Source organism: Pocillopora verrucosa, chromosome 3 (genome assembly GCF_036669915.1).
Source record: "Pocillopora verrucosa isolate sample1 chromosome 3, ASM3666991v2, whole genome shotgun sequence".
In the NCBI taxonomy this organism is placed as follows: Eukaryota; Metazoa; Cnidaria; class Anthozoa; order Scleractinia; family Pocilloporidae; genus Pocillopora; species Pocillopora verrucosa.
The window spans coordinates 558,289-577,500 of NC_089314.1; the positions used below are offsets into that span (position 1 = coordinate 558,289).

The following is a 19,212-nucleotide window of genomic DNA, read 5'->3' on the forward strand; positions in this document are numbered from 1 at the left end:
TTAATTGTAGAAAAAATTATTATAATAATAATAATAACAATAATAAAAAGAAGAAATAGTCAAACGACCTTATCTTTCTCCAAGTTTATTCACCTTTCTGTCGTTTTTGGGGCCTTGTTACAAATCACTCTTCTTCGATAGCATATTCTGATAACACAACATGAAGCCCCTTTTCAATTTTAATTTGCACCCATTAATTACTTTTTGGCAGTGGGGTGTTTGATCTCTTCATTAGAGTAAAACCATTTTATTTGCTGTTTTGTCCATGTCAACTGTGAGTGCACTGTGTTATATAAATAAGGTAATGGGGAAATCTCAATCCTTCCACTACTGATTGGAAAGCTGCTACAATTAGAAAGCTTTTTTAAACTACTGGCATCTTGGTTTGGAAGGAATAGAAAGGTCAGTGTAAAGTTGCCTTGAGTTTAATCCCTTTAATTTATTTGATACCAAATAATGCTCACTTAATCTGAGATGCAGCGAAACTGCTCCTACATGATAGCTAATTCTCTAAAACTGTTCAAAAAATGCAAATCATGAAAGATGTAAGTTGATCAAATGTTCAGCAAAAAATTTCAAAGCTGTTAAGAATTTAGGATTGCGATGTTATTAAGGTAACTTCGAGTTTTCTATCGGTACTCTTTTTCCGTATCATCTAACATATTACTATTCACACCTGCCACTTGGGCGCGAAAAAAATTCCATTTATCGACGCCTCGGTTTCCATGTTCAAAACTGTGGATCACTTGTAGGTACCTTGAACTGAAAACGGCCAAAGTTTCTCAGCTTGTTTAAGTAAAATCGGTATTAATCTTTTCATTGAAAATTGTGGACGCTTTTGCCTTTTTACGTGTATTAAATTGTGAAAAAATGTTTTAACTCAAAAAATTTCCTTCATTCTGGGGTAATTTCATTCGTTGTTTACCTATCACAAATAATGCGATGGATCAATTCAACAAGGTTTAAATACGATTTTGAAATTTTTCCTGTGACTTGAGTTCTCAGTCAATTTAGGTTTTGGCTTTGCGCTCATCAGGGGTTCTGAGCAGTAATAGATATACACATGATACCATACAATTGTCAAACTGACTTCTGCTGTCATTACCGATATATCATTTTTCACTATGGAGCAAATCTTCTGATTGCACGTTATAATTGAAAAGATTTGGCTGACAAGCCGAACTTAAGTATAAGTCACTTTTTTTTCGTGCGTTAATGGAGTTTGTATGGTTCATCCGACAGCAGACATTTTCCTATCAGAATTCGAGTATAGAACTCAGGCTGTTTTTGTTAATTCTTACCTGTGTCAATAATAAGTGAAAAAAGCACTTTGTGCCAAAATCATGGACGAGTCCAATGGAGCGAATAATTTCAGGCAAATCAGTTCGTTGTCATCATTCAATCACTCTTACCTGATCGTGCCATTTATCTGAACAGGCAAAGTAATTGTCGGTTGGTTAACAATATCCTGACTCTCTCTTACCGCAAATAGTTCCCCTTCACAGGCAAATGCATGCGAACTTACTACAGGATCGGGTTTATGGTAGAATAATTAATAGTTGTCCAACATGTACGGCGGATATATTTCGTACTGTTGAAACTGATCGATTTTGAAGTTTGAACCGAGAAAAGAAGAACAACAACGAACTTTCAGTGATCGTTAAAATTGACAACAAGGGCAAAACATAAAGGTAAGGAAAATGAAGCTGCACTTTTCTTCTCAATTGCGTAGTGAAAAATAATTTGGCTGATTTTGCAAGCCTTGCAAGGCTTATTGAGCCACGCAGGCTAATAATCCTTCAATATGGTTACTATGTAAAACGAAACTAGCTCTACGCTCCAACAGGACGGGGTGGCGGAGCGTAAGGGGCGGGGGGTGGGCTCAACCTTCACCAAGCCAAGTGCATGCCTTATTGAAATCCCAAAATGTTCTTTGTCCAGTGCATCTGTGATTGATTTTTAACATTGTATTAGTGGACATTTATTCAAAACAAAAAGTGTCTTGCAGAGTAGCAGTTTAGTGTGCCATTCTGATAAAACGATTTGTGATAAGATTACATCACGGAATAGGTAAGGAAGCTGGTGGTATACTTCGATAACGATGACTAAGCCTCCTCCCCCACTGCCCGCCCAAAATATTTTCTTTTGGGCTGTGCTTGACTGCTGTTCCGCGACCTCTGCAACTAGCAAACCCTTATTAACATGTTAATGAATACTTCATACCTACCATCAGAAAATAATCTAGAAAACACAGCACATTGGAATCAAGCGACAGTTTATGTACTTTTGTGGATACGTTTGGTATCCTTCGTGTGTATTTGCTGGGCGAACACCGACTCCAATTTATTTTCAAAAACAAATACAGTGCCGAATAATTTGTCTGTGTTCAAGTGCAGGATAGAATATCTATATTGTCCATTAAATGCAGAGCTATGTCAAATACTTAAAAACTGGAATTATTCCCAGAGTTTGGAGTTTTTTCTCTGTCAAAATTTTTCTTTTGCTCGAAACAGCCCACATCTATTAACAAAACTTAGTTTGAAATTGGTAGAATGAAGTTGATGTCAACTAATGTAATTGCTTCTGTCGCTTTTCTTAATTTGTTCAAATCTCATTTTTTCACAGTCGGCGGTCTTAAATTAAAGACCTCCACTAGAATTCTCAACAACCATTCTCAGTTCAGGAAATCAATTTTAAATCCTTAAAATTTCCATCTCAATAGTCAAGGGTCTCAGATAAATCTGTTGAATATTTTAAACGACTGTTAACTTGAAAGCAACCGGCGGAGTTAGGTATTTACAAGCAATGTAACGATTCATATCGAAAAGACAAAAAAGAAAAAGGATGTGGAAAATATTAAAACATCTGGATCTTATCGCAAGAAGAGGACGAGTTTACGATATGAGCCAGTTGGAGCTTGATTCCGTCAATTTTTGCACCACTACTCCAAAGAGCTGCTGGAAAAATTCAAAATTTGATCACGTCTTTAATAAGGTATGAATAACAAAGTAGGTCATTATAAAGAAGGTCATTTAGTTGAACAAATGGAACGATATTACCAATTCAGAAGACAAAAAAAAAAAGAGTGAACTTCGCTTCAGTAGAGTGTGCGGCATGTTTGAGTTCTCTGGCTTATTCCAGCCGGAACATCCTATACTAATGTATGAATCAAAATACAATTATTCCGGCGTCTTTGATAGGATCAGCTTAAGGCAATGATAAGACCTGTTAAAAAACAAAATTCACTGCGCAGTTAATGATAGTTGCTTTTAGACAACATTGGCTTTCTTGGTGCTTCAATTTTAGTGCTAAACTGACTTTGCAGTAATTAACGATTATGAAATAAATTCATTCAACGCACAAATGCATCCGCAGAATTCGATGGGATAAATTCAAGAAGCTTATAAATCTTCGCTTATTGCAATTCAGCTCACTTTGAGTTGAAAAAAGTTTACCCGTGAAAGGTGCCTTATGAGGTTCAGCAGGGATGTCGTTTTCCTTTTGAAATAAGTGCAAAATCGAGGTCGCATGGGAAATTATTCACAATTACCTCTTGCTTATGTTCTCTAAATATTGAAAGGTTTATTTTCTTGGGCTCATTTATGTCATCTCAATTCTGTCATTTCAAGTCCTTTTTATCACACTCCATTTCGAAATTCTAAGTTTTATTTTCTGGAAATTCTTCAAACACAAGTTTAAGTGATTCACATTCAAAAATGTCTGTACTGTTATCGACTACAATTTCAAAGGTAGATGAATCTGCTTCACCCGAGTCTAAGAACATTACGCTTGAAGTTTCTTCGTCAACCATAGAAAGTTCACAGCGCGTGACTTTTACAGCCTGAAACCAATTGGATGATCTTTAAATTTAAGAAACATTGAAGGAGAATGAGATTTAAATCGCTTTCAGCAATCTTTTCACGCGATTTCTGAGGAGGGTTCCTCAGTAATCACTTTTGAATATCGGGGGTAATTAAGTGTTTTGGGTAAAGACTCGTCTCCAGGTCATTTAGTAATTATCATTTGTCCGGAGGACTTTAAGCGGCGTCAAAATAACGCAAGATACGTTAATTATTATATATGTATATAAGTAGACGTATTTAAGCTAAGAGGGAGATCTTGGATTTTGAAGAAGGAGCTGACAATGGCTTAAATGATCATAGTCGGTTTGACTCGATAAACAGTCAACCTTCTTCTTGATCCTGCCTTCATGGAGGGGGGAAATATCAAAAATCTTTCTCTTTGTTCAGATTCCATGACCAGCGCAGTCAATTTTGCTTTAGTACAGTCTCTAAGTTATGTCCCACATGTTAGTGAGATTAGCAACAGGCCAGGCTGAAACGAAATACACAAGTTCAATTTACACGTTCTTTAAGTCGTGGTTACAAAAAGTTGAAAACATATAAACTAGAGGTGCTGCCCATTACTAAGGGCTTCCAAGCAACAGAGATGTTTCGTTTCCGACGTTAACCCTAGGCTCCTGCACCTTATATGGTCCACATTTCTTTAAAGAATTGTCAGGAAAAACGATTTTTCACCAGTGTCATTTTCTTCATAGCTCAGTTATTTTTGGAGAATTGCACTGGTATTGTGAGATACTGTTTCAAAATCTGATTGGGTCTGGAGTTCATTTCAGGCCCTCTTTTGTGATTTTTTTAGGTTGGGAGACATGGTCAAATCCTTGTTTTGTCAGGCCTGATCCATCGTTATTTAGTCAGAAAATAAGCAAATCAATAGAAAGTACTACTACCAAGACCATACGATTTCGATACTGACTGTCGGCTTATTAACACAAACGTGCGGTGAGAACGTGACCCGATCAAGATCCGAGTGAAGATGAAATGAATCTTTCATCGTCTCTTTATCCCACTAAAAACCATCGTAATGAAATTTTTAATTATAGGCCCATTCGAAAGAACTCTTTTTAGTTTTATGAAAAAAAGAAGCATTATTTCAACGATCGTGATTATAATGCCTTGTGTTAAGAGGTTTCCCAGGGGTATTAATTAGGTAAATAACGATGACAAAAGTTAATTATGCGATCGGGTTGCTTTAATTCGTTGAAACGATAAGGTCTGCTTTGAATTTATATTTACTTTCGTAAGGTGCAAAGACTACTCAGAACTACAGGGCTTACAGAATAAGTTCTTCTTTAAAGCGATTTCTGGTTACGTAACTCACCGTAAACTATGCGGTACTTTATCACATACAAAGTTTCATGAAGTCAGTTTTATTGATCAGGTTTTTAACTAAGTTTGTGCGGCGGATTTCAATTAAACCGCGAATTTCCACAGGTTCATTTTAAGTGACGCAGTCCTCGCTGTGCAGTTTGAAAACCTTGGGCGATATCTGGTTCGTTATCATTGGTCAGAAGACGGTGAGCCATTGATTATTGCATTCCCAACATGGCTTTTATATTCAATTGTATTTTGACTATGTTAGTTTGGCCAGAAGTCATCCAATATTTGCTGATAACAGATTTCCTTCTAATAAAACGCAATGATCAAAACACAATCTAAGAGGTAGAATATATCTTAATTCCCTCGGAAACAAAGTTTACTAAGTTTACTAAGGATAGACCATTTCTCCGCTACCTCTAAAATAGATTATTCACGAATACCCTTACTCCAATACATAACAACGGAGGATGTTTAATTATCAAGAAATGCATCATGAAAAACAATCGAAACCTGAAGTAGTCATATATTGGGTCACTACAAATCAAATAAAAAGACGTGCAAGATTTAACATTCTTCAACGTGTAAAAGAAATTCTAAGAGATACATTTATTTTATATATATATATATTGTCTGTGCGTCGTATGTGCAGCTTTCTACACTTGTTTTAAAATTTTTTCGTAAAATTGTGAGTGGGTTCTGCTCGATAATCCCTGTTTTCGTGAAGAACAAGTTCAATTTGGGCTTCAATAGTTAATAAGCGGCCAGCCAAGAACACAGACAAACCGTACCACGTCATAACCAATGATTTTAAATCAACAAATTTTGCTGGAGGAAAATACAATAATTCAAGTTTAAGAAGAAAATTTATTAAATAGCATAAATTTTACAAACGATTTTTTGCCAGGGTTTGTTTTTAAATGTTCGAAGAAACATTTCAATGATGCTCATTACTTCATTTTGTAATTTTCACGTTACTTTCACCTTTTGGGCCTTGTGTCAAACAGCAACGGCTGCTATTGAATGCATAATTAAAAGGAGGCTTATAACTTTTGAGAATATTCTTTATTTGATTAGATTTCTCATGCGAGAGAGTTACCGTCAATGAAAGTCATATATTGTCTTCGATCAAAGTAAGAAACATACAATTGCCTGCATTGGCCGCTCCTTAATATTGGTAAATTGATATTTCAACTTTTGGCCGCCCCGCCAGGCCATTCGGATGTTAACAATTTATTCTTCTTGTCTTAGAGCGTATTATATTTCCCACAACTTAAATTCCGTAATCAATTCCTTTTAACCGACCAACGCTGTGTTTTACGGGAAACAAAGAGAACTCAATGCCAATTTTGTTTCTTTTTTCACAGGGGATCTTTAACAAATTCAAGAAAAAAAATGAATTGGAGTAACACCACGATACCTTCACCTGCGAGCACGAGGGCACATCCATGGTTCGTGATCTTCTGTATCGAAGCGTTTATCATTGTATGTGGTAATCTTATCACTATTTTGGCATTTGTCTCAAGCAAATCCTCGAGAAAAAGTAAATTCATGCTGCTTACTAATCTTTCCGTAGCAGACATGTTAGTCGGCGCTTTTCCTTTGCCTTTATATTTAGCTTACCTAGGAGCCGAAATGTCCTTTTGGAACATTCACTGGGGACTGGCTTTGGATATAACTTTGTTCGGGCTGGATGTTCTTCTTGGATTTGCATCTCTGACAACTCTTACAGTGATTTCTCTTGAACGTGTCTACGCCGCTTTGGTTCCAGTTGGTTATCGCGGTCTCAGTTCGCGAAATTATTTGTTTTCCATCGCGTTGATTTGGTCTGTTGCTTCGACCACCACAGTCGTTTGCCTTGTGAGTAATTTTGTGCTTAACTCCATGAAAATCGCAACCTATGTATCCATGTCTCTGCTGAGCGTGCTCTGTATTGTGATAAGTGTCTCGTATTTGACAATATGGCGCCGAATCAAATCGAAAAGAAGGTTCATTCGTCAAAAGTCGAGCGAGTATGAAAACAAACTAGCTTTGACATTGTTTATTGTGACACTCACCTCGCTTGCAGCCTGGCTTCCTTTTGTTATTGTTAACGTTCTGTTCGTGTTTTCATCGGTTAATTTTAGTTTCAATTTTTTTTATTTTTCCAAAGTACTTCACTATGGAAACTCCTTCGTTAATCCTTTAGTTTACAGCTTAAGGATGCCAGAGTTTCGCAGCTCGGTAGTTCGAATTTTCTGCACGAGTTCTAGGCAGAGGAAAGGCGCCGCCAGCTGTCAGCGCAGCGTTACTGAAGATGTTCAAAGTACCTCTCGATCACCTCGATGCAAAACACAAAAGGATGAATTGAGTACGCCCACTAAAAGCAAAAATACCACAGTGACCTGGAGAAAAGGTAATCCCCAGGAAGTCTCGGTTCTACTTACTGACCTGGGAGACACTGAAAAGTTTTGATGATTCAAATAAACAAACTTCGAATCAGATTTACCTCTGGCTTTTCTTTCATTCCTTTCAAACTGTTACAGTGGATTTACACAGAGAAGAACTCGAAGTTTATCCTTTTTTTCATTCGAGTGAAAGGCCAGGAGAAGATTCACATAAGTAGCTTTACGAAATTAATTTTCCTTGGCTGTTGCCCAATCTTGTACTGCGCTGGATCTGCCTCACCTCGCCTCGATCGACCATGGCCACACTTTGTCATCGTCTTCTTTCCGCGCTGTAGGTCTTTTGCATGTGACTTTTTTATTGGTTCTTCGTGGTGTTGAATTTTTCTCTGGTTGGCTCTGTTTTTTTTTTTTTTGTTTTGTTTTTTTACTTTGATGGCCGAACTGAAAGGGCTCTTCGCGCTTGATCATCTTTATTGTGGAATCCTCTTTTTCTGCTTTTAATTTTAGAAGTCATGATTTCACATTTGGGGTGACAGGAAAACGAGGACTCGGGCACACCGTGTTTTTAGGCTTAACATAGCCTTTTTCTCTTCAACAAATAACGTACTCAACAGAATACTGGTCCGTGTACCTCAATGTGTACAAAAAAACTAACTTTTAATGACTTAATAGTCATTTGTAAGTCAAAGTGACACTTGAAATGTAATTAAGTTGTTTTAGTAATCTTAGGGCGTGTAAAATTTTTAGTCATCTTGAACCTTATCAATAAAGAACGCGCTTGAAATACTGTAATGAACTTATGAGGCATGCCATGTGGCGTAAAAACTCTTCGGGTTTAATTTTTCGCAGATATGGCAGATTGTCCTCCATAAGTATAAAGTAATTCCCGCTAAAATGAAAATGATGACGACAAATAATAATGTTAATGATAGTGCTGTATGCCTTTAACACAATTAAAAAAAACTCCAGGGGAGTAGGCAAGAGTAAGTAAAGCTAACCCTTAAGGAGCAACAAAGCAGCAAAAAGATTTTGCTGCTTCGTTACTCCTTAATGGTTGGTAAGTATGACCTTCCAAGGCTTAGAGCGTTTTCGATTGAATGTCGTAAAACCAAGATCGACAAATCAGAAGAAAGGAAAATACCTTTAAGTCGACTCAAGAGCCAATGGTAACTCAAGGTAAGAATAAACAAACTGCCTAAAGCGCGGGAAAACGCGAGCGACCAAGTCGTGATTGGTTTTAGTTTTGGATCTGATTGTTTGAGGGAGTGGTGCAAGTTTTCTGGGCCAATCACAGTGAAAGTAAAGCAAAAACATTTCAATCTTGGATTACTTTCGACACTCAATTGAAAATTACTATAATAGAATCAAAAGAAAGGTGTCCGAGAAGTATAATGTGTGTTAACTCAACAAGTAATAAAAGTTATGAATATCGTGCCTCCCTCCCTCCCTGTTCATTTCTTTTCTTCTGAAACTCAAATCGCGAAAATCAGTAGTTTCCAGGTTACATTTTAATAGCTTAAGCCACAAAGATTTGGTCCCGAAAAAAAGAAATAGAAAAATCGCCATTCCGCAAAATAAAACTCACACAAAGTTTTCTATGTGTACGGTAGCCTCTCTCTCCAGTTTTTCTTAGCTGTGCGCTAGCGCAACAAGGAACTTTTGTACGCCACTACCCTTGTTCTTAATGTTTCATTGTCCCTATGCTAACTACGAAGCAAATATTTCACATACCGATGTTCCCCTTCACTTTAACAGATACCGTTTTAGATGTCTCTAATGGGGAAGTTACTAATTGAAATAACCTCATTTAAAACTAGATCTTCACTTAGTACTTTTCGGGTCGTAGATTTCTTGTTAGAAATGAATCACACAGAGACGTACAATTTCCATCCGTCTGCGGCACATAGTGCAATCAGATAAAAGGGAATTAAAAGACCTTTGTAGGGTGAATACCTATTGGCAATGTAATGAAAGGAGAGGCATCTTTAGAGAGCGGTTGTAGCTGTGTCACGGCAACTGTTTGACCTCCTACTTTGAAATAATGCCCTGTGTCGCTCAGGCTGTTCCATCCCATGGCGACGGAACACCAAGGCGTAAGCAGCGGCCTTGAAATTAGGGATCCGAAACCAGTAGATGAAAATACTACAGATGGAGTTGAAGAAGTGCAGGAGTTTGACCATGCTCACGAGTCGGACGTCATGACTGATGGTTTGCGCCACCAGGTTGATGGCACTCATAATCATGAAAGGCAACCACGCTAGTAAGGACACTACAGTGACCATCAAGGCGGTGACAGTGAAGCGATGGTTACGCTGCTCAGTTCCCTCATGATCATGAAGATTACGTGCCAGCCATTTCATTCTGCCCAACAGGATGGAATAGGACACAGTGATGACCAGAAGCAGCACAGTAAGGAATGGCATCCAAACAAAAAAAGCAACCATGTTGGAATGAAGGACATGGAAACCAACCAGAGTCACCACAGGGATGCACACTGCACACATCCATACCACAATAATGAGCTGTGTGGTGATTATCCTTTTACTGCTTCTGTATTTGAAAGGTAACAGCGTGGCTATAAGTCGTTCTACAGCGATGCAGCCATGATTGGTAACAGAAGCAAAAGCTCCTCCAATATCCAGGGCAGAGTAGGTGATGTGACCAGCCAGATGAGTGCTGTCTGCCCAGAGGTTGGCTTGAGCTCCAAAGAAGTACACCCACCCAGGTATGGGCACTGTGGCCACCAGCAAATCAGCTACAGCTAAATTAACCAGGAGGATGGACGTTTGAGCCCGGATTCGCTTGTTAGTGAGGAATATAGCGATTGTGGCCACGTTGCTTGTAATGGCCACCAAGGCTTCCACGCCGAAAATAACGCACCAAGCTATGACTTCGCTTGGCGCTAACGATAAAGCTACAGTACCACTGGAGTTATCTGATCCTTCCATTTTGCGCCGCTAGGAAAATGGATAACGATGAAAAAGAAAATGAAAAAAAAAAAAAGAAAACAAAAAAAAAGAAAAAATAAGGAGGGCATAAAAAGTGCTTAAAGTAAAGTTTTTAAAGATAAATTTCTATTTTTAAGAGATCGGCAACATTTTGCTGAGGAATAATTAATCTTAGACAAAAGATTTTGGTAAACTTTCTTATGAAAAGAATTGTGGTTTTTTTTCACTCTTAATTAACCTTTTGTCGCTGTAGTAACCAATTTATATTCTTTTAAAAAATTTACGAGTGCATATTTAGTTCAAATTGCACGAGACAATTTATGTAAGTTTACGAGTACGTATCAATGATAGGCACGAACACATTTTGAGGTGGTTTTTCAGATGACTAACCCCTGCGTATAGTCAAAACAAATGAATGCGATCAAAACAACAATCTTCTACTTGAGTTTTAAATTTTATGAGCTGGAAAAAAGGCCAGAGCCTGGGTAAACAGTTTTTCCCCTTTTTTGCTCTGATAAACCTCTTTTCTTCCCTGTTTTATCTCTCACAATTATACAACGCGATACTTGGAAACTGAAATTCTACAGGCAAAATCCAGTACATTGACATTCAAAGCAACTTTCCCCTATGAATTTTCATGAAGTCAGGTCTTTGAAAAATAAAAAAACAACCCTTTGTCCCTACGGAAAAAAATGTGGAGGTAACTCTCTTTTTTATAAACACTTTAGATAACCAGTTGAAACTTTTTCAGCATCTTTTGATAACTTTTTCATTTAATCACTTTTTTTCCGGTTTGGGTTTTTACAGCTTAACAATAAAAATGAAAACATCTCACGAAATTATGAGAACAGATGCGGAAGTGTCACTCAGATCGTATATTTTTACCACACAGGATGAAAAAAACAACCAGAGTGGCGAAGCAAATCAGCTGTGTGCATCCGGCCAACAGATCCAAACAATGTGAGAGATATTCAATTAGCTAAGATCAGACATTAAGGCATGAATACAACATATGTTTAGCTGCCTACATACTAGTATTTCTCTTGTTGATCAACACAGAGAAGTCTCACAATTGTCTCGAGAGCGGTTCTGACTACAGTTTAAGACCTATTCCATGGTAATCATGTAGCCGACGATGTTTAAATGTTTAAATTCATTTGCAGCATATTGCAAAGCAGTCCATCACTTTGGTCTCAGTTGTTTTAGAATCAAACTAGCAGATAATTACTTTCTTGTTCAGTAAGTGATGCATTGAAAGAAAACTAATAAGATAACAGAAATTGCTGCAAGATTGAGCATTAGCTTTCGGAGAATACGCCATCAAATTTAGAGCAAAATTACGTAAACTGGAAGAAGAATTTGAGCTTCGACAAGGCAGGACAGTGGGGCGGCACAGGCAAACAACTGTTTATTTGGTTTCTCGCTCTCCAAATTTTTAATATGTCTGTAAATTGCAGATTCGATGTAGAAAAAGACTATGGGAAAACAACGAGGAAACGAAATAAAGGCATTTAACTTTTAAATTACTTATACATCATAAACATTACTTAGAATGGTTATGGAACGACCGTGGAATGTTAGCAAAAATCTAATGACAAAAGCGAGAAAAAAACTAAGGGACAGGCAAATGTCGTTACTATAGGAAAGAAAAAAGTGAAAGGGGAATCGTGCTAACGTAAGGCTGTGGTAAGAGGGTTTATTTTCAACTTCTTTCTAAAAGTTGTAGCACTTTAGAAATTATTTATGTCAAGGCTGAGCGTGTTTAAAAAGTTTAGAATCATAACTTTAAAAAATAGTAAAATACAGGATAAGACATGTTTATAAGCACAAAGCGAGCTGGGTTGACATCTCCGATTTCCCTGGTGATCAATCGATGTTCATGGATGAGCTTTTCCAACAGTAATCTTGATCTTGTAATAACCAGGGAACTCAATGGAACAAGACTAAGTTCAAAGAGATTTTTCTGAGTAAGCCAAAAACGTTTATCTAGTTAAGTCACACAGCTTACTCACCTTCTAGGACTGTAGGACTTGTGGACGCACTTGGCTACTAATGCTGATTTGCTCGATTGGCGTAGACTCTAAGCTTTAGCTAAGCTCAAAAACAGGAATAAAGCTTCCCAGCTGTTACCGTCACTGAGACACCTGAACGGGAAAAACACCCAGATTAAGATCAGTCCCCAAGGCGTATCTGAAATTGGAATCCCTTTGATATTTGCCATTCCTTTTGCGTAGATTTATGCATCAAAAAACGGACGAAAGGCAAAAATGGAATTTCATGCAGTTAAACGCCGTCCATATCGCGCGTAGCATCCAGAGGTTTCTCCAGGCAGCATGAGATGGCTCTTTCGTACTCATCACATCACGTGCCTGACTTCGATGACGCCTAGTGTCTATGCCATGCGGAGTAAATGATGTTGTGAAAAACATAAAAAAATATGAACAATTTTAGATGGTTTTGTTCATTCTAAAGTAAACCTACAAAAATAGAACGAAGTGGGAAGGTAAGTCGTAAACACTATGGATGGGCTCGTGATAGAAAGCCATGTCTTCAAATATCGCATCTAGATTATTTCCCCCAAGGGTGTTATGCACTTCTTTCGTGGAAATATTTTTCCTGTCCTCATCTACTTAAAGTTGCGACATGGAGTTTTAGTTAAAGGTTTCCAAGAAGTTGTTGATATAGCATTTATTATTAACGAAAATCTAAACGTGACGACAAATTTTGAGCACATATTTATGGCAAAAATTCATGCATGATATGAATTTCCAAAATCTCTCGAGGTGACTGACTCCTATGAACTTTGTGCCAAAACCACCTTAGTAAAGTATCGATAGAACGTTTGTTAGAGTTTTCACTTTCCACAAAAAGTAAGCTTAAAATTCTTATAGTGAATACTTGTATTTTATTAAAAAATTATTCGTTTTAACGCACCGCGATTTACAAAATTGTGCAGTTGTTTTAACCCCTTGTATACAGCTTGGATCTAAAAACTGTCACTGCACGATGTAGGGCCACTCCAATATTTGCTCATGGACTGACCGTTTGACCGATGTGTTTACTTTCCAGGCTCATGCTTAATCATGCATTGACAAAGTAAGTGCTCACAGTAAGTTGGAGCAAAGCATAGCTGTTAAGCTTTTCCTCAGTTTCTCAAGAATTAGCTGATTATGAATATCATATTTCCTAGATGAGATGTTGGTCTACTGCAAGGTACCCCCCTCCCCCTCCTTTTCCCTTGCCACTCTACTTCTTACCATGTCCACCTGGATTTTCCTGACAGTTCACTAGCACCAATCATTCATCTAGCCCGAGAATGCACAGGAAAATAAAGACCCCGGCTATGACTGCAACCAGGACCTTTGGTACATGTTCCCCAGTTTGCAAAACCCACAATTGTTTAACCCTACACGCAGTAGCATCAGTATACATACATTCCATTCTGTTCTTTCCGCATTTCGTAAGTTGCTAACAAAGGAGAACTTGTTTGACAGTCGAGCTTCTTAAGTTGATCATTTCAGTTATTCTTGCGACCTTAATGTTTGATTCAAGGTGATATTGTAAGGAGAAATTTGATGCTCGTCAATATAAAGGGTCAAAAGGTGCAAGGTTTGGTCTTAGTGTGAGTTGTTAATTTTAATTAAAGATTAATTTATATGTTGACACTCAAATTAAGAATTATTTTTATTATAATTATTTCGCCACAGTCCATGGAAGATTACAAAAAAAAAGTACACCTCACTTCGGGTTTAAACGGAATATTTCTATCTCAAAGTTATTTTTCATCCTCCTTCTGAGAAATTTTCTCCAACAGCTCCATCCGAGCATTTTCAGGCAAATGTAAGAACAACGGACTGCGCAGAACTTGTAAATCTGCTTCAATTTTTAGTATAGCATCTTTAATTTCGTTGTATCGCCTAATATCAAATACTTTCCTCTTTGAAAGCTTGTGGAAAAACAGTAAAAACTGCCTATCTCTGGCGTCGGGGTAAAGGAATTCCTGAAAAAAAAAAACAAAAAACGTGTTCGAGAGACATTCATGTATACAGCTGCGATGGTGACCATTTCTTACCTGTCTTGTCAACACAAAGTAAGCGTAGCAAGCCATGGCAGTTCCATATCCCACAAAATAAGTTACAGGTTCCATGATATCCCAAGAGTACTCCCACCAAGTCAATCTTGCTAACAGACCAAACTGGAATGCCATGTACCCCAGCCCACCCCACACTACAATATTGGTTCGTTGAGCTGACTTGCGGTCGATTTCGGCTTTGATGTCTTCCATAGGCTTTAGTTCTAGTTGAAGTTTTTCCAGCTCTGCCATCAAATAACGTTCTTTTTCCAGCTGAAAACAAAAAAACAAAACAAAAAAAAACAGCTCCGATATTGAGCTATACAGAAACTGCAATTTTTTTTAATGAGGACCAGTGTGAATCAATTGACACGAAAAGCATTTTTCATTACCATGCAAACAAACTTATTTTCACAAGAAATTGTCTTTACTTGGCCTCATGTATTTTTAACAGGGTAATTAAGTTAATCAATAAGTTTCTCAGAGGAGTTTTTATATTAATGTAAATAATCAACCAAGTCATTTATCCATACTTCCCAGTTTTGGTATACAATATAATAGTGAAGTAGACAAATGAAAGACAGTGAATCCACTTAACAAACAGATTCCAAGTTGCCGTGCGTCTGTTCAGTAATAGATCACAGATGACGTCAAAATTTAGTAAGAACAAAAAAGTGGCACACGAGGCGCAGCCGAGTGTGTCACTGATGTTCTTACCACATTTTGACGTCCTCTGTGATCTATTACTCAACAGACGCACGGCAACTTGGAATCTATTTGTTTTATATAATAAAGACTTAAAGTATGCGGGAAAAAAGTGCCACATACCTGATGTTGCTCTATGTTCATAGCACTGTACAACTGGTGGACCAAGGTTTTAACATGTGCAACTGTTTTAAAGTCACCAATTGGAGGTTTGGCTACAAAAGAGAGCAAAAGAATTAAATTGATGAAAATCAGTGAAATGTACTCTCCAAAGCAGTCAAATACTATTGGCAGGAGCCTTGAATCTCCACTCTCTGTACTATTTGCTTGGTTTAGATAGTAAACTCTGTATAACTTCCTCCTAATTCCACTCTTGTTCTCTTAAAGTTAGTTGTTAATCCTTAGGAAGACAATGATATTTTTAAATTGGGAAACACAGTTGCCCAGTGGTTAGCACCTTGGACACAGGATCCGAAGGTTTGGGTTTGAAAGCTGGCTGTTGTGTTCCTAAACATGATATTTTGATCCTTTAGTGCTTCTCCTTAACCAGCACTATATACTTCAAGCAAACTAGCCAATTAACAGAAAAGAGGGACAAATCCTTGAAAGTGGAGGGGGGATCCTTGAGAGTGGGGAAGGGGGGACTTTGGATGGACTGCCATTTAGAGCAAACTATATTCTTGATCACTTTATGCTACAGAAAGTATGACAAGCTCTAGTGACATGGTCCAGGAGAACTTCAATTAAGTTCACCTGAAGTAAACATATGGAACATTTTCAGATTCCCCTAACCCTAACCCTAAGCAAACTCTAAGCAATTACTGCAAAACAGTGCCGAATACAGTTGAGGTACTACAATTCTCACTGCTATATATGTAGAGAAGGATGTTTCCTTGAACACAGAAAAAAGGCTTAATTGTGAGGATGGCTAAACCAACATTTCTGTAATATAATAATGATAATTATTAATCCTTAGTGTGTCTAAATAGCACTTACTCTCATCTGGTACTGATACAAAATATGAGTTGTCATTCAAAACCACTTTAAAATCAGACTGCAGTAACACATCAACTCCTGTGCTTCCAGAAATTCTAGAGCCATCTACATTGTAAACTGTAGCTCTTTCAATTCCCTTGTCTTCTTTTTGTATGTTTTCCAAGAAGTCTTTAACTGTGTGTGTCAGTGGGCGTAGAACAAATTCACACTGTTCCCTCCTTGATGGTAAAGGAAGTAAAATGACGGGAAAACCACTTTTAAAACCCACAGAAACCTTATCTGTTGAAAAAAACATTTGGGTGACCAGAAAATATATCCACTTTGTTCAGCATCTTAACCTTTTACTGTTAAAGCTCAATTATTTGGACTTGTGGGAACTGGGCTGAATAATCCTGTTAATAACAAATATATAAATTCATGAGCCAAAAGTTAAAACTGTCCTCATAACATTCAATTAATTTTATGCTAGAATTAAAGCACATTCTTAAATCATTGTGCACCATTGCTAAAATTTTCCTATTAAAAGAAGTATTATGATAACAACATCTTGCAACCTAAAATGCAAAGTAGTTTGTTTCAAGCTGCTACAGTCTGTTCATGCCACTAATTGTATCATTCTTTTCAACTGGATTAATTAAATAGTGTTGACATTGTCTCAGTACCTTTGCTTTGTTTGATGGGGAAGAATTTTTACAGATATCACATGTGACTAATAAATATGCATGAAAAAATGGGACCAGACAAGTGAGTCTGGATAATCAAAAAAACTAAATATTTGAGGTCCAGATAATCGAGGTGCAGCTGTACTTTGCTTTTTTCAAATAAGTTTATTGTACATTTCCCTCATGCCCCAAACATACAGTGAGGTAAAACTTGGACTGAGGATATAGCAATTTTCAATTGAGTATCAAATGTAATACAGGATTGCAATGGATTTGTTTTACTTCCCTATTTGATTGGTCCTGAAAACTTGTGTGACTGGCCAAGCCAATCAGTTGCAAAACTAAAACCAACCACCCAATCTTGGTCACTCACATTTTCCCATTTGGTGCTGAAATATAAAAACAGTAGCCTCTACTTGGTGCAAAAATATCCTCTGATATTTGTCCATGGATATTATGCAGTCCAAGATGTAAACAGTTAGCTGAGTGAGAAGTTTAAGGAAGACTGTGAGGTGTGAGGAATGATTGTGTCCTTGGACCAATATTCAATTATTTTTTAGTGCTAAGTGGAGACTACTTTGTTCATGATCCATCAAATATTTTTGCAATGCACAGGACAAAATATTTACAAACAGTGTACTGTTTACTGTGTGGTATGTTTACTTTTCAGTGATCTCAAGTACCAATTTGTGTAAAAAAAATGTCCCTGTAACAACAGCTTGGCACTCTTTTATCTTGAATTAAAACTTAAAAGAAGACTATCATCATAATGGATGTAAGGATGGGAAATTGGGAAATATTATTTGGGGTATATCACTGCATATTCCCCAGTTTCAGCTTGGGAATACTTGGTCATGTACTGCATTTGGACCAATTGCATGCAAGCAACAATAACTGATGGATTATAAGTTTTTATATTTGTTCTTGACATTATCAGTTCTTTAAGGGTTGCAGTTTTTCTTTAACTTTGCTCTTGAAAAACTGTTCGCATTTTGCAACAGATCTCACACAAGCACATTCCCATGCCAAATGGTGGCTATTGTTTAGTATATTTTTGTGCCAAATGGAGGCTATTGTTTATCTGTTAAACTTTCAACTTTGAATATTGCATTTCTAGTGATAACTCAACTCTGGCTATCAGCTTATATTAGGAGTCACCTTAAAATGGAAATGCACCACACCAACAGTTGTGGAGCTGAAAAAAGCTCCAAATTTGGACTCATGTTAATGAAATTTAATAAAACATGATAGTGGTCATAGACACTTTCGCTCTATGTGCCTAGTTGGCTATTAACCATCTCAATCCAAGGTGCGTTCATCGTTATTGTTGTCAGATATTTAAGCACCAAATGGAGGCTAATGTTTATTTATTTTCGCGCCAAATAGAGGCTGTTGTTTACAAATTTAAAGAGCTTGCCCTGATTTTCGCACCCTTAGAGTGATCTGCCTGTGTTCTACCACTTTTAAAATAACTACATGGACTGATCACTTACCCTTTTCCACCAGAAAGAATTACAGAAGGAGTTCGTATTCATAAGAGATACTTAAAAAATTTACTCTCCAGAATGGGTTATGATATGCCAGCAGGAAATACTACGTAAACAACTACCGGTTCAAGTGGTATGATCACATTCTTCGCACGTACTCGATCAACAAGGCTACGATTTCCCTTTTTTCCCCGTAAGAAATACCACTTTAATATAAAGAGGCTTCAATAACACAAGTCCATTTCTCGGCGATAAAAATGATTTCAATTCTTCCGACAGCTACAAGGCAAACAAGTGTCAACTTACCGCTTCTACATAGCGCAGAAACGAAAATCCAGTGCTTCGGTATCTTATTCCAGACGCTCTTATTTAGACGTGCTCCCTGAAGAAAAAATGCACACACGTGCAAGGATAACAGTATCACCTTCACGACCAAAAGTACTACAAAGATTTCGAATATTCGAATTCACATTTTCAATGGTGTTGACAACGTAAAATAATTTTCACAAATTGATAAGAGAATGGTAGAGTTTATACATAGCAGACAGGAAACAGAAAGATAGCAGTGGATTTTAGGGAAAAAAAGTACGGTTTTAGGTTTCGGTGATTTACCTTAAAACTAAACAGAGCGATCGATGAAGATCGAGAGAGCCTCAACGTCCCTGCCATGTCAAACGCCTTTTGATCACATGAAATATGCACATTCTGTAGGAGGGGTAGGTTGGAAAGATTTTACCCAAGGGAAATACTTATATGGTGTTCTATTCTTTTTTGACAT

The 19,212-nt window shown here is 37.3% G+C and overlaps 3 protein-coding genes across 4 annotated transcripts; 1 reads left to right on the forward strand and 2 right to left on the reverse strand.

The window, feature by feature from the left end:
* The first annotated feature begins 294 nt into the window (after window positions 1-294).
* On the forward strand, window positions 295-8,629 carry LOC131769649 (somatostatin receptor type 5-like). 2 transcript variants are annotated; one of them, XM_059085389.2, is made up of 3 exons: window positions 295-402; window positions 5,295-5,377; window positions 6,545-8,629. In XM_059085389.2, the coding sequence occupies exon 3, from the start codon at window positions 6,573-6,575 to the stop codon at window positions 7,629-7,631; it is 1,059 nt and encodes a 352-aa protein (XP_058941372.2). In that variant the 5' UTR covers window positions 295-402; window positions 5,295-5,377; window positions 6,545-6,572; the 3' UTR covers window positions 7,632-8,629. The 2 variants fall into 2 exon arrangements, with proteins under 2 accessions (XP_058941372.2, XP_058941373.2); XM_059085390.2 differs by lacking the exon at window positions 5,295-5,377 and having other exon boundaries at window positions 334-402.
* Window positions 8,602-12,903, reverse strand: LOC131769669 (somatostatin receptor type 4-like). The gene is made up of 2 exons (XM_059085414.2): window positions 12,525-12,903; window positions 8,602-10,521 (listed from the first exon to the last, which is right to left on the reverse strand). The coding sequence occupies exon 2, from the start codon at window positions 10,510-10,512 to the stop codon at window positions 9,550-9,552; it is 963 nt and encodes a 320-aa protein (XP_058941397.1). The 5' UTR covers window positions 10,513-10,521; window positions 12,525-12,903; the 3' UTR covers window positions 8,602-9,549.
* A 1,275-nt stretch (window positions 12,904-14,178) lies between these two features.
* Window positions 14,179-19,161, reverse strand: LOC131769650 (calcium uniporter protein, mitochondrial). Its single transcript, XM_059085391.2, has 6 exons — window positions 19,047-19,161; window positions 18,741-18,816; window positions 16,286-16,564; window positions 15,413-15,504; window positions 14,585-14,857; window positions 14,179-14,512 (listed from the first exon to the last, which is right to left on the reverse strand). Exons 1-6 carry the CDS (start codon window positions 19,101-19,103, stop codon window positions 14,288-14,290), a joined length of 1,002 nt encoding a protein of 333 aa, XP_058941374.2. The 5' UTR covers window positions 19,104-19,161; the 3' UTR covers window positions 14,179-14,287.
* Window positions 19,162-19,212: the final 51 nt, after the last annotated feature.